This window comes from Plectropomus leopardus, chromosome 8, assembly GCF_008729295.1.
Source record: "Plectropomus leopardus isolate mb chromosome 8, YSFRI_Pleo_2.0, whole genome shotgun sequence".
NCBI lineage: Eukaryota > Metazoa > Chordata > Actinopteri > Perciformes > Serranidae > Plectropomus > Plectropomus leopardus.
Genome location: NC_056470.1, coordinates 28,577,062 through 28,591,045, shown reverse-complemented (window position 1 = coordinate 28,591,045; position 13,984 = coordinate 28,577,062). Strand labels below are relative to the sequence as shown.

The 13,984-nt window shown below is 40.8% G+C and overlaps 1 protein-coding gene across 1 annotated transcript in view; it reads left to right on the top strand.

Moving 5' to 3' along the window:
* Positions 1 to 13,984, top strand: part of LOC121947202 (membrane-associated guanylate kinase, WW and PDZ domain-containing protein 2) — a 53,138-nt gene that overhangs the window by 12,952 nt on the left and 26,202 nt on the right. Inside the window, exons 2-4 of the mRNA XM_042492139.1 lie at positions 487 to 776; positions 4,527 to 4,643; positions 13,215 to 13,334. Of these exons, the coding sequence (XP_042348073.1) occupies positions 497 to 776; positions 4,527 to 4,643; positions 13,215 to 13,334 (517 nt within the window). The 5' untranslated portion in view covers positions 487 to 496. The remainder of the gene's footprint in view (positions 1 to 486; positions 777 to 4,526; positions 4,644 to 13,214; positions 13,335 to 13,984) is intronic.

Below are 13,984 nucleotides of genomic sequence, written 5' to 3'. Positions count from 1 at the left end.
CGCTTGTGCATTCAATGACCTGCACCTTTATCGAATGCAAACTAGATTTTCCCATGTGACTGAAGAAGTGCTGCAGCATGCACTAACTCCAGTGTTGTGTGTTTACATGAAAACATAGCGTCAGCCTGCAGCCAGTGCAATTAACTGAGGGAAAGTCTTTGGTTGGACAGTCATGTGCTGTGCTGTTGTGTGTTTGCATAAAACAAAGACTCAGTTCCCATGTGCTGTGTTCTTCCTGACTTTCAGTCTGCCATGCTCTCTGAGAAAACATCCCAACCTTTTAAAGTGGAATTATTCATGACTTTTGCTCATTCTGAACGCTGCAACTCCCCAGACCTCAGACAGTGACAACTGACAAAGGTTAAATAACAAAACAACCTCCTGCCTGAAGTCACAGGATCTTTCCTTCTCCACTTGTTATATAATTGACACTTCTTTTACTGTTTCCACACCTTCTGCTCACTCTCTAATTTCCTTCCTCTCCAGCTCATTTGCCATGTCTAAGACAGCGGTGAAGAAGCTGCACTGGCGTTCCAAGGTGCAGGACAGCTTCGTCCCCTTGCTGGGCGCGTCGGGGGAGCTGGGGATCGCCATTGGTGGAGGAGCAGATTATGGAGAGTTTCCTTTTGTCACATCGGCTCCTGGGGGCGTACTCACAGTGGGGGATATCATCCTAGAGATTGGGGGAACACCGGTATTAGGGATGACATTAGGAGATGTCCGTGGCGTCCTCAACTCCTGCCCCCATCCAATCCGCGTCAAGACTGTGTCCCCAGGTAGGACTCAGGACAATAAGTCACCTCTCTATAAATAAGTTCCATTGTTTTGATAGATGTGTAAATAATCACAGTCACAGAAAGGTGTGAACACAACAGGCCTCTGCTAATGGCATTTATAAATGGCCCACAGTCAATCTTTCATTCTCTCCCTAACACTACAGACCAGGGATACTCAACTTGCTTAGCTTGGGGACCACTTTTGGGAAATGACAGAAGGCCAGGGTCAGTTGCAGCAGCCCAATTCATATTTCTAGGACTTTAGGATGTTCCTAGGATTTTAGGAAATTTCTAGGATTTCAGGACATTTTAGGATTTCAGGACATTTTAGGATTTTTTAACGTTTCCAGGATTTAAGAGTGTTTTCAGGACATTTCTAGGATTTTAGGACCAGGACGATTCTTGGATTTTAGTACATTTCTAGGGTTTCTAATGTTTTTAGGATTTTTGGATGTATCTAGGATTTTAAGACCTTTCTGGATTTTAGGACATTTCTAGGATTTTAGGACATTTGTAGGGTTTTAGGACATTAAGGGCTTAGCTCAGCCCTTTTTCAGGGGTGTATGGGATCCTCCACTGGCACTTTTTTATTAACAAGCTCTGTTTTGATACTGTTTTATACCCTCTGGCACTGTATGTATACTAAGGGTAAACAGCAGTGTGAATCTTTTCATTTTTATTGTGATTTACAAAATGGATAGGGGGCCGCCTGGCATCCTATCCGGGCCAAATTTGGCCTGCGGACTGTAAGTTGAGTATCACTGCTGTAGACAGTTTAACTTGTTGTTTATGCTGCACACCATTGCGCCTATTCCATCACACTACACCCAAACAATCTGTTACACTGGCTTCCAAGCTGTCATCCATAATAATGTTGCTCAATAACCCTCTGCAGACTCTCACAAGCCAAATCTGCAGCCTGTAGCATTCTGATGCTTATTTGAACTCGTCAATTAGTCTGGATATGTCAAGGCAATCGGTCAATATGTGGGTAGGAGGTCAAAATTGCGGATGACACATGACAACAGTGTGCCGATATAGTTGTCTATCACCAGCAAGAGGCCTTGATGTTAAGAACAGGGTGCTGGGGTAACGGATGTCTTTGTTGGCTCTGAACAGAGCAATATGTCACCGGAGTGTCACCTGACCGCCGCTCCCGATGGCCTTGCTTGCCAGATTGATAGCTGATTTGGCCGCAGGGGTGTAAATGGGGACCTTTGCTCCTGGTCCCTCCGCTGCTGGTAGATCCATTATCATTTCTGAAGCTGGCCCGGCCCTCCCTCGGCAGCTTGGACTGCGTGTAGTGTGTGGACAGTGATGGATGAGCTGATGCTCCGGGTTGCTGTAACACACCTCCTCCTACTCCTACTCCCACTACAACTCCCTCTGCTCCAGCCTCTGAAACACAGGACACCAGGCTGCTTTCCCCAGAGGCAGCAGCAGTTTAAAGGTTTTAGCACTAATGCTGGTGCTCTGTGGACAAAAATCAAAGAGTAGTGATGTGATCTGTCCATCACATGTTTCGCAAATCTAAAGACAGCACATCCATAGTGGCTTTTCTTTGTGTTTCTTATAACCTTGACATCTGACGTTCTTGCTTTAAAGGGACAGTTCACCCTTAAGTCAAAAACACATATTTTAACTATTACTTTTAGTGTTATTTATCAATCTAGATTGTTTTGTTGTGAGTTGCAGAGTGTTGGAGTTATTGGCCATAGATATGTCTGTCTTCTCTTCATTATAATGGAACTATATGGCACACAGCTTGAAAAAAATACATTTGAAAAACTCAACAGCGATGTTTCCTTTCAAAAAATCATGACCCGGTCACTCAAGATAATCAATTGTGACAACAAAAGATGTTAACATTAATTGTGTGTCCTCCCCACCTGAGCTGTAATGATAGCTAGCGCAGTGTGCTAGGTGAGCCAGTTGTGATACAGTTGGCAGGTGTAGTTAGGAAGAAAGAAAATAGTTCCTACATGAAACTGCTGACAACAAGATCTGTTGATCATCTTGAGAATCTGGGTCATGATTTCTGGAAAGAGACAGTAACTCTTTCTACACAGAGACCGCGCTATAGGGCTGCTACTAAGTCCCTTATATATGCCTCCTTTGCATTTTTAGTACTCAGAATCAAACGTCAAGCTGCTCAAGGGTGTGTTTTTAAATAGCATGCCGGCATTGCGGAATCAAAAGAGGCATAATGTTTACTCATGGTTTGAGTGGTTATTAATAGGAAACACTGCATCAGCAGAGCTTTATGAACAACAGTGGCATTAACACGGCAATAACAATCATTTACGGTCTCTGTTATACGGCAGCTGATCTCCTCCTCTGCTCGGAGGGTAAGGAGCTCCTGAATCTCATTGTTTTCCCAATTTGCGGACATTTATGGCCACTGTTCTTCTTTGAGTCAGCTGCTAGCTGCTTTTCAGATCTTCCAAAGTGAGTTAAACACATAACACGTTGTTAAACTGTCACTCTTGTACCGCCGGCTGTCCTGTTTGTACAGGAATAGTTTCGACATTGTTACTATCTCCCATGGCAGCTTAAAGGTGTGACAATTTTGTCCTCCCATTCTGTAATCAAACCTTATATACAGAACGGCGAGGCGGCATACCGGCACAGAATTCCTGATTTTAACAACCAGTGTAAAAGGGGCTATTGCTGTTGAGTTTTTCAAATGTATTTTTTTGGCACTTTGATCAACACAAGCCACCTAGTTCCATTATATTGGAGAGAATGCAGACATTTCTACGGCCGATGTCTCCAACACTCGGCAACTCACACTAAAACAATCAAAAGGGAAGAGGTAAAATATGTATTTTGTACTATTTTGGGCTGAACTGTCCCTTTAATGGTAGCCCATTTGTGTTTCAATTCAAATTCTTTACGACATCTGAGCATTCATTCAGTTTCAGAGAGCTGACATCGAGGTCGTAATTTTGCTCTTCAACAGACCAGAGAACAGCAGCTGTTTCATAACATGATGAACAAAAGCCCATCATTTTCCCGAAAAGGCCGCTGGCTGGATTCATTTCCCTTTACAGGCGGCAGCCATATGTGGCCAGTCGTATGTACGTGCAGATGACTGCCTCCAGTAATAAAGTCATACCACTGTGACGTTTTTTTTAATAGCAAACGGCAAATTCAGCTGGCTTCTGTTGCAGAGCGGCTGTAACAGACAGTGGGGGTAGAGGAGGCGACAGGGGCGTGGATGGCCAGTAAGGGAAGCACCGACAGAGCGATCGTCTGTCAGAGTGACGAGCTGGAGATGCTCTCAGCCAATTCATAACAGCAAGTGACCTGTCATCAGAGGCCGTAAAGCACTTGAGATGATATTAAGAGATCAGATAGAGGAAGCTGAGCCACGATGATCAGCTCTGCCTCCCCTGGTGACAACTGTTGTGTCTGGAGCAATTAAGCTCAGTAGGTTGTTATCCATATATGCATGAGGGAGTTGGGAAAACATATTTTATACCCAGGATCTATGAGAGGTGATATAGAGAGAGATCAGTTGGTGTGAATGTGAATGTCTAGGTTGTAAAGTGATAGTGTTAAATCAAGCCCAGCGGCAGTAAAGATTAAAATAAATTTCAGTCTCTATTTGACGGGCTACAAACAAATCTTAGAGTTAATATACAGCATCAGAGTGTTTGTGCTTACTGAGCTGATTTCTTAATGCCTACCTCTCTCTCTTTGCTTTGCCCTCTCCCTGACACACTTGTATTTTTGCCCTTCCCTCAGGCTCCACATTGTGCAAGGATCTCAGGTTGTATCTGAGCAAGTGCTTCACACCCGGCTCAGTGGACAGCCAGCTCCAGCAGGTCATCCGAGAGAATCTCTACCTCCGTGCTGTACCTTGTGAGTCCCATTTTGTGCTCCTTTTCTTTTGCTTTCTGTACACTTTATCTCTCTATATACCGTGTCTTTATATTTCTTTTTACAGTATGTCCATTACCATGAAATCTGGAGCTAAATTACTTTTCTTGTGCTGCTTTCAGATGCTTAACAAAAGTATTAAATCCTTTAAACCCTGAGTAAATTGGTGCAATTTCATTCAAAAACATTATCATAATTATCATCATTAAAATTATGTTACAAAATTATCATATTTTTTGTAAGCACTTTTTCAATGACATTTCATCTTTCTTTCTTTGAACAATAATTTTCAGTAAATTTTCTTGTACTTTTGACGAAATTCTTGCAAATTTTTGGGTCATTTCTTTTCTCATTTCTAATTGCCTTCTTCCCATATTTTTGAGGGACGCAAAGCCAATTTGCTGAGGTTTCAAAGGGTTAAGCCTCCTGTGCAGATCTTTGTCCTGTTACTGTTATGTGTTTAAGCCTTATATAAGGTAGTAGTAGTAGTAGTATTTTAATCAATCATCATACATTATGCAATAAATACATACATACATTGCACTCTGCACTCATAATATAGTTGGCATACCTCGCTTAAGTTACGGACCTCATTAATTCTTTGATAACACATCTCATGGCTGCTACCATGCGAGTGACTTGGTGTTAATTGGCATTTAATCCTACAGACCTATTTTCCTCACTTCCATGTGTCACTGGATGCAAGCAGAACCGATGGGATTTAATGAAATAATGAGATGAGAAAAAACTTGACACATTGTCAGGTCTTAATTATAAGCAAGCAGCAACTTCTGGTCCTGAAAATGAAGCTATCATGAAGTGCCAAATACTGCAGTTCCTCTCGTGGCCACCGGAGGCTGGCCCCAAAGCAAGTCAGTGTGTTGGTACAAAAGACAGTATTGGGTCAAATCCCATTTTTTTAAATTCCTACTCCTACCCCTCATTTTTGAGTGCCATCTTGTCCCCCAGAACAGAGAAACACCGGGTAGTGGTTGAAATCTTCCCCTGTGAAATGAAACATCCTTTCAAGACCCAGGCGTTTCCATAAAAAGGATGCTGCAGGATATTGTGAATATGCCATATACATCATCTTGCAACGTTTAGTGACTTTTGGAGGTAGTGCGAGGGCATTGGAAAATACTTGGCAACACTGTGTGGGCTACAGGCAGCCCTTTGCGGCTGTCAGGATGCTCACAATTTGTTCACAACTTAGGTTCATGCTCTCAATCAAACAAGTCATCAAATAAAAGAGCACTGCTTCATTACCACGCCCTTAAGCAGTGCTCTGTAGGCTAACATTAGTAACCTGTGCTCCCACCCTGTCAGTGACATTAGAGGAGCGGTAACAAGTGCAACTTCGCTGCTGAATTAGTTACATTTTTAGGTATCATATGCTTTCGAAGTAGGGAATGCAACATGGTAAAAATGTCAAAATGCGGGACTGTCATGCACAACAATAACAAATATCACGTAGTTAGTGAGACATCGGCATACCAGCAATTTCTTTTGTTATGCTTTTTATTAAGAAACTGACCATGATACATTGAAGCATTGAACTAAGATTATGTAATGGTTATTTTCATTTTTAAATCTTTAGGAATGAAGAAAATACATTTGTTGTTGTTTTTTGCACGCACAGTCATCTTGCAGGGGATTTCTCATAACAATCGGTTTGGAAAAACCACCAATTAGGGGCCCATGCAGCACTTAACCGTCCATCCCAACATTAATCAGGACATCTTATCGCTATATGTGAATGTGCAAAACGGCGGGGCTAAGTAGTAGGGGAAAGGGGTGCATTGGGCCTTGGTCTCAATAGCTGACTTCCTCATCCATGACTGTTCGGGAGTTAATTTTTATAGAACACACCCGTTTAAATTTAATTAAAGCTTAAAGTTTGCATAATTAAGGGAATGGTTGCTTCAATAAACAGGTTGTCTGTGTGGCATCACCTCAGACTCTTAGTTGGATCCACCTCTCAGTCCTCCCCAGCTCCACCTCTCTTCCAAATATGGTGACCTCAGGCCACTCCCGGCTCCTAAAATCCAAAATGGCGACGACCAAAATGCCAAACTCAAAGCTTCAAAACAGAAGAGACTCAAATGACAAGTTTAGGTGAGACAGAAAATGCCACAAGTGCAATCCATTTGGACATTTCCATAGCAACAGTCTGTACTGTCACACCAGTGGGTTTGTCGTCAGTGGCAGTCTCCCCCTTACAGTCCTCACCCCTGAGCTCCAGGCTATTACTTTGTTCTGGTGGTGGGTAAGATGGTATTAAATGAGATCGTGTTTGACAGGTTCTTTTTATTATAGAGCAGCTTTTGTATCAACAGAGGCCTGTAGTCGACACAAGCGGTTTCATTTTGATGCTTATGAATAAAATCAGGCACAATGGCAGCCAAAGTCAGCTAGTTGTAGTACATCTGTTGCTATCTTAATCCTCTGTAATATGACGTCACGGGGCAGAGGGAGAGGATCTAGCCGCCGTGCTGGGTTTTCTGAGAATGATCTCTGTGCTTGATGTCATTTTCCGACTAGTGTTGGTCTGTTTTGGTTTTTTTTCTCCCCCTTTTCAGGTGTTAGTATAGAGAAGTCAAACTACCCAGTGTGTGTAGTCTTAACCTTGCTGTGGCAGTGTGGACTTGCTGCTAATCTCTCCTTTAGTCCAGGAAGTAGGTCATGAGGGACAGTCTGCCACCATGCCACACAGCCCACTCGCTGACAGGACAAGGCACAGGTCAAAACTCTCAGGGAAGAAAAAAAACTGTCTCGCTCAGTACATAACATGCATATTCATATTACGGTATAATTGCATTTTTATTCATATCAAGCTTTCTCATTACTCAGCCCCGCACGCGTGCAGCCACAAGCAGCTGCTCAGGGAGTGAATTGCCCAAATAAAAAGGAGTGCTTTTAGCCATGTGGACAAAAAGGGAGAATGGGATGGAAAAGAGGATTGTCATGTACAGATTTGATCAGGAAAGATTGCAGACATTGAATTAAAGACACTGTGTTTATTGGCAAAATAGGGCAGGGCGATATGGAGAAAATCAAATATCATATCATTTTTGTTCTTTTGTATGGCCATAATGTATATTTGAATTACTTTGTGGAGGTGTGGGGCCAACACCTACGAAAGCACCCTGCAAACATTATGAACACAGCAAAAAGAGCCATAAGGATAGTAAACAATGCTGGATATCAGGAACACAGCAAGAATTTGTTTATAAAGTCACATGCGTTGAAATTCATGGATATGGTGGATTTTAAGACTGCAAGAATAATATACAAAGCTGGAACAATGTTGCGGTCGCACCAACCTCAAAAGTATATCTATTTATGGTTTGCTTTTGTGAAAAGGACTGGAGGAAGAAATCAAAGTAAAAATATCAGACAGTTTAAAAAGATGTTCAAAAAAAGAATTTTTCCAAGGTACAAAAATAAGAAAGGGGAAAGTAAAGCATGCAAAGGGTGATATTGTCAGAATTAGATTTTTTATTTGCTTTTTGGGTAGTGTTGTACTCTTATGAAGAGCATGAACAGAGTGGTTTAGTTGTGGGGATTGACAATGGAGCTGAGATTTGGCTTATGAAATATAATTTATTGGCTTTGGTTTGCATCTGCCTACACCTTTTTGGACATAAAATGTAAATTTATGTTTCTTTTTGAAAGTTTTTTTTATAGCCTATATGTTGACTGTTATACACTTTTTTAAAAAAATGATTGGATTTGATTAGATGATTTATTTCAAACGTGAAAAAAAGAAAATAGAGAAAATGATCTTAAAAACAAGCAGACAGGCAGGTTTACATATTCAAGGAGTGTCTTTTTAATGTTTAGAATTAAGTATATTCAACTCAGTTCAATTTTTGACCAAATAACTTGATATTGATAAAAAAGATATTTACGCAATGAGATTTTTATAAATAATTATTAATAATGTGGACATAATTACTAAGTGGTAAAAGCAAATAATAGAACAGCTACAACAGTATGTAAAGTTCAGAAAATTATATCATTTTACTGTAATGCTGCCTTTAAAACCAGGAGAGGACAACACTTCTGATATTAGAAAATCAAAGAGGATATAAAATCTCATGTAGTAATATCAATATATTATTGATATATTGCCCAGCCCTATGACAAATTACTGTAATATACTCCATTAACCTGTATCAAACTTTGGAAACAACTTTACGTCTCTGAGTGACAACAAGGCAGGCTCAGCCCACGAGCGTGTAATCCTCTGATCTGCTGGAGATGTGACAGCAAGATGCTGTTGTTCTCATGCCCATACCAACACACGCATGCTTGCCTGATCCTAAGACGGCTTGGGAAACGTTCAGACCACTCGAAGATATATAGGAACATATTTTCTACTCCTCTTTTGGTTGTTTTCCATCGAGGATGCAGCTGTGCTTGATGTAACAGGAACTTGGAGCTGAGGAGTTTTCATCAGCGGCTCATTGTGGCCCCCTTCAGGATCATATGTATGTTCCTCCTGTTTCAGGAGACTCTTTGCTGCAGTTTTCTGTTTTGGCGATAATTAAAACATTGCATTACCTGACGTAAAGTTTAATTGGTCTCGGCGGCTCATAAAACAAGTCTTGAAACATTATTTACTCTACGGAAGCGCAGATAGCATGACGAGACCTCAGTTTAGATTTGTTTTTGCTTCATTTAGATGCTATTTCTTCTTCTGAAACTGTGATTTTGTACCGCTGTGCTATTTAGAGAGAACGTCAGTCCCTGAATCCTTTTGATGAGACAATGTTCTGTGATGTTGGAGTTGGCACTGATGCAGGAAATATCATTACAAAGGCTCAGTCAGGAGGGCAGTGCATAAAAATTGAAATGAATGGCAGAATTAAATAAATGCAGGCTACTGTATCAATAATCTAGAGGGGGGGAATTAAATTAAAAGCAAATGTCTATCAGTGCCAAAGTGGAGGAGGGGCTGGCTGCAGTCTAATGGCTCTGTGTGCTGGAGCAGGATGCTTACTGTGTGGCCTTTGGGGAGCAGGTAAACGTGTAGAGAAACAGCGGTACATTGTATCTTCAGTCCAGTTAAGCAGGCCATTTTACATAACACAGATTTCTATTTCAGCATTAAAAATTACTCTGTCTTGCTTCCTCATGCGTATAATTTCTTTGTGCAAGCCCTTATATTACCCTCCTGAACTTTCCCATCCGTATTTGTATAATCGCACTAACCATTTGCACATGTGCCCTTGGATGATTCAGCGCCAATGTCGTGGTTTCAAGGCTGCCTGTGTCTCTCTGTCTCCTCCATAAAAGACTTTCCTAATTGTCTTCGGAGTGAGTCAGAGATAAGAAACATCATCATTTAGTTATTCTTAATATGCTCGCTGCAGCGTTGTCAGGCAGACCGTCTGTGGCCTTTTCAACTGTTGGATTCTTTGTTAGCTATTTTTGTGCAATGATCTTGACAGACAGCTCTCTCTGGGTGTTGATACAGAGTTCTGTGTAATTACCTCTTCAATCCCTACCTCACCCCTCTCCCAGGGGACCAGCGTGCGGCGCCTACAGGGACAGGCGGGGGAAGAAGAAGATGTCAATAATCCATCTCTGTCCCCCCGCTGACATGTCATATATATTTCCTAGGAGGGTGCATAGATAATGAATCCCTGCCTTGCACCAGATCAGCTGGAGAGATACTGTGTGTCCTGAGGGGAGAAGAAGAATTACGCTCATGTCAGATGTCATCAGGAGATTTGCTATCAGATCTTTAATTAGACGCTGAGACCTCTAATTTCCTTGATAGTAGCATTTTTTGGTGATGCAAACACAACCCCGGCGCAGCGTGACACAAAGGGGTTTGAATCCATTATACAGCATCAGCAGGTGGAGCTGGGTCAAGCTATAATGATGGCCAATCACATCAGCACTTTTCATCCCCTTTAAAGGCATCAGACAGTTTCCTAATGAGCCGTAACGTGAGGGTCAAACTTTTCTAGAGAAAATCGTCTCTTTGGGAAGCACAGAGGACAGAGTTTAACAGAGTTTTTGAACACAGATTTTTTTTAAAACGCAAAAGAAAGACTTTTCCGTGTTTGGTAGCGTCGTTCAAGTGCCAGATTGTAAGAAACAACATCCAGGAGAAAGCTATGATAATTGTGGACACAGCAACTGGACAAAGATGGGGTTGGGTTTAACTGAAAATTTGGTTTTAAAACAATAGCCAACAAAGCCTCTATAGTATATCTTTGAGCAAAAATGCAAAAATAACAGACAGATTAATTGAAAATGTAAGTATTTGTCAGTTGCAGCCCTTAAAGGTCTAGTGTGCGAATTTACAGGCTTCCAGTGGGGAGGTTGCAGAACTAAAGCTTCTCCTGTGTGCCAAGTGTGAACAGGAAAAACAGGAAAACGCAAAGAGCCCCAGAGCCAATTTTGGGTTTGTCCACTCTTGATATTGTAGAAACAAGATGGCAGACTCTGTGGGGGGGACTTGCTCCGTATGTAGATATAAAGGGTTCATCTAAGGTAAGGACAAAAAATGATGTTTTTTTAGGTGGTTATAAACCCGTGAAATGAGTTTCAAGCGTCTTTGAGTTCCCTGAAAAGCGCTCTATAAATAAAATGCATTATTCTTATTAGATCATAGTTAGAAATATTATATACCATTTTTGCCAGTTGATGCCTCTAAATCCTACTCACTGCACCTTTTAACTCAGCATATATACAGCCGAAATGTTTTTGTGACTTTCGGTTGGTGTGTGTGTATACCCTTTCTCATGTAAAGCCATGAAAATTGCTTGTTGCGTTGGCTTTTGCGATAAAACGTAGTCACAGCAGGTGGAAACATTGGCAAAAAAAAAAAGAAAAGAAAATGGCATGACAGCTGCTGGCTGTAACTGCAAGCACAATATCAGAGGCCTGAACCTCCTCCTCTGGGGCCGATCGAGATAAATACTGTACAGTAAACACACTTTGCTACAGAAAGAAGAGGTTTAGATTTAGATGCCTCATGCTCTCTAATATTTATGTGTCCAGCCCTTGTGTCTACACATGTGAGTTGGCTGTAGTGTGTGTGTGTGTGTGTGTGTGTGTGTGTGTGTGTGTGTGTTTGCGTGCTCTGTGCAGTCCTGCATGTGTCATTGTGGCTGGGAGTGCAGCTCCCAGGACAACGGTGCATTAATCATGGGTTTTATAGGGTAGCTGGGTGTGACTCCCTCCTGCCAGCCCCGCGCTTACATCACATGTGGTCCCTCAGGAGAAGGATGGAGATTTTGTCCTTAGTTTGGGCTTGGTGTGATTTTGTCTTCAGAAAGGAATTACTTGTCTCAAGGTCATAACAGGCCTTGAATTTCAATTTGCAAATTAAAATGATTCCACCAGATTGGAGTTAATGAGAAATATAAAAATGTGATATATTTCACACTACATGCCTGCACACGTATTTTACTGTGAGGAGATCTTGGTCAAAACACAGCAGACACTGAGACGCTGTAAAGATACTTTTCCTGCCGTGGTTTGGACTCACTGCTCTCTTGTAGGTCAAGGTCAATGTGAATCAATTCTGATGACAGACCATTGATCATCTGAGTGCTCCATCTTTGCAATGGTGATAGAAAGACTTTAAGACTTTCACAGTGCCTCATTAATGTTTAATTCTGTTCCTATTGATCCGTTCATAATAAAGAGGGCTGGTAAATTCCTACCATCATCTTCGTGCTCTTCATACTAAAGGGCGAATTTGGGTTTGTGGGTGGAGACTCTGACCTGCAACTGACTTTATTATCATGAGTGCAATGCTGCAATTAACCCTTTGAAACGGCAAAAGGCAATTAGCAACTTGGTTATAAATGCTTCACAAATTAAAAAGAAATAGTAGTATGGATTTAGAATATTACTTTAAAAAAGCAAGGGAAATGTATAGGGAAAAAAGAAAAAAGCTAGCGGAAAAAAATACAATTATCCTAATATATTTGTTAATATATATGGTAATAATATATATAACATATTTAGAATTACATTACAAATTTTAATTTATTAAAAGCACTTTTCTAGGTCATTTCTTCTTTTTTTTTTTTTTTTTTAAGAAACTAGGAAAAAGTACAAGCTAATTACCTGGTAATTTTCTTGTACTTTTTCCTAGTTTCTTAGTCATTTTGTCTTTTGTTGCTCATTGCCTTACTCCCATGTTTTTAAAGAAATCAAGTCGATTTGTTCAGATTTTAAGGGTTAAAGAGGCCACATCTAAATTGCCACGATCAATTTATGTTCTTATTGAATTTGTTGACATCCTTTAATCCATCAGTTTTTTAACTTTAAATACAACCCGAGTGGATCCATTAAATTGTTACCTTTCATTGAATTATGTAATTTGTCAAACTGCACTGCTTGGACTATTTATATTTTGCTGAGTTGTTGTTTTGTTTTAACTCTAAACTAAGATTCATGACCCCCCGATGAGAGGAAAAGGCTCTGATTAATTGACATGTCATCCACGTTAGAGCGGGCAGTATTTCTGTCCTCATGGCTCTGATGTATGACATAATACTTCCTGTTGTCTTCCTCCTGCAGGTACAACCAGACAGCCCAGAGACGGGGAAATCTCAGGCGTAGACTACAACTTCGTCTCCATTGAGGAGTTCTTCTCCTTGGAGGAGTCGGGAGCGCTGCTGGAGAGTGGAAAGTTCAAAGGTGAGGCCGACTCCAGCAGCACCTAAGGCTCAATGATTAATGAGTTATATTTGAATTATTGAATGCATTGTTGAAAATTTAAATGTAAAATCATCATGCTGTGGTTTTGCAGGTGACAGGTTGTTGTCTTCTTGCACAGCATTTAATGGTGGCACATAATGTTTTTAAATTTCGTGAAACAGTGCCAGTAGATCAAGTCAATTAGGATCATTGGTCATGGAGTTTTCAAATTTCCTCAATCATCAATGTCATCCAGTTAGCGGTGGTTAATGTTACAACCCCACTGGTCCATGGTCGGGGTGGTGGGAGAGCAAACACCAGTCTCTGAAGTCAACGTCAACTAGTTTTAATGATTATGTCTTTACACTTTACAGTGTACTTGTGTCCTGTGTGTGACATGCGTAGTTATTTAAACCGAAAACACAATCTTTTTCTAAAGCTAACCAAGTTATTTAGTACTTAAACCAAAATGTGCAGCCACTGTGCTCAGAGACCGTGGTCATTTCATGCATTTCTGACACCTTCACAATAAGCTTTGTACATAGTGTTAGTAGTATTTATTTTTTTATGTGTTTTTGATCATTTTTCAGTTACATTGATGTCTTAAATAAACATTAACTACATTAGCTAGTCAGTGAAGCACCAACATT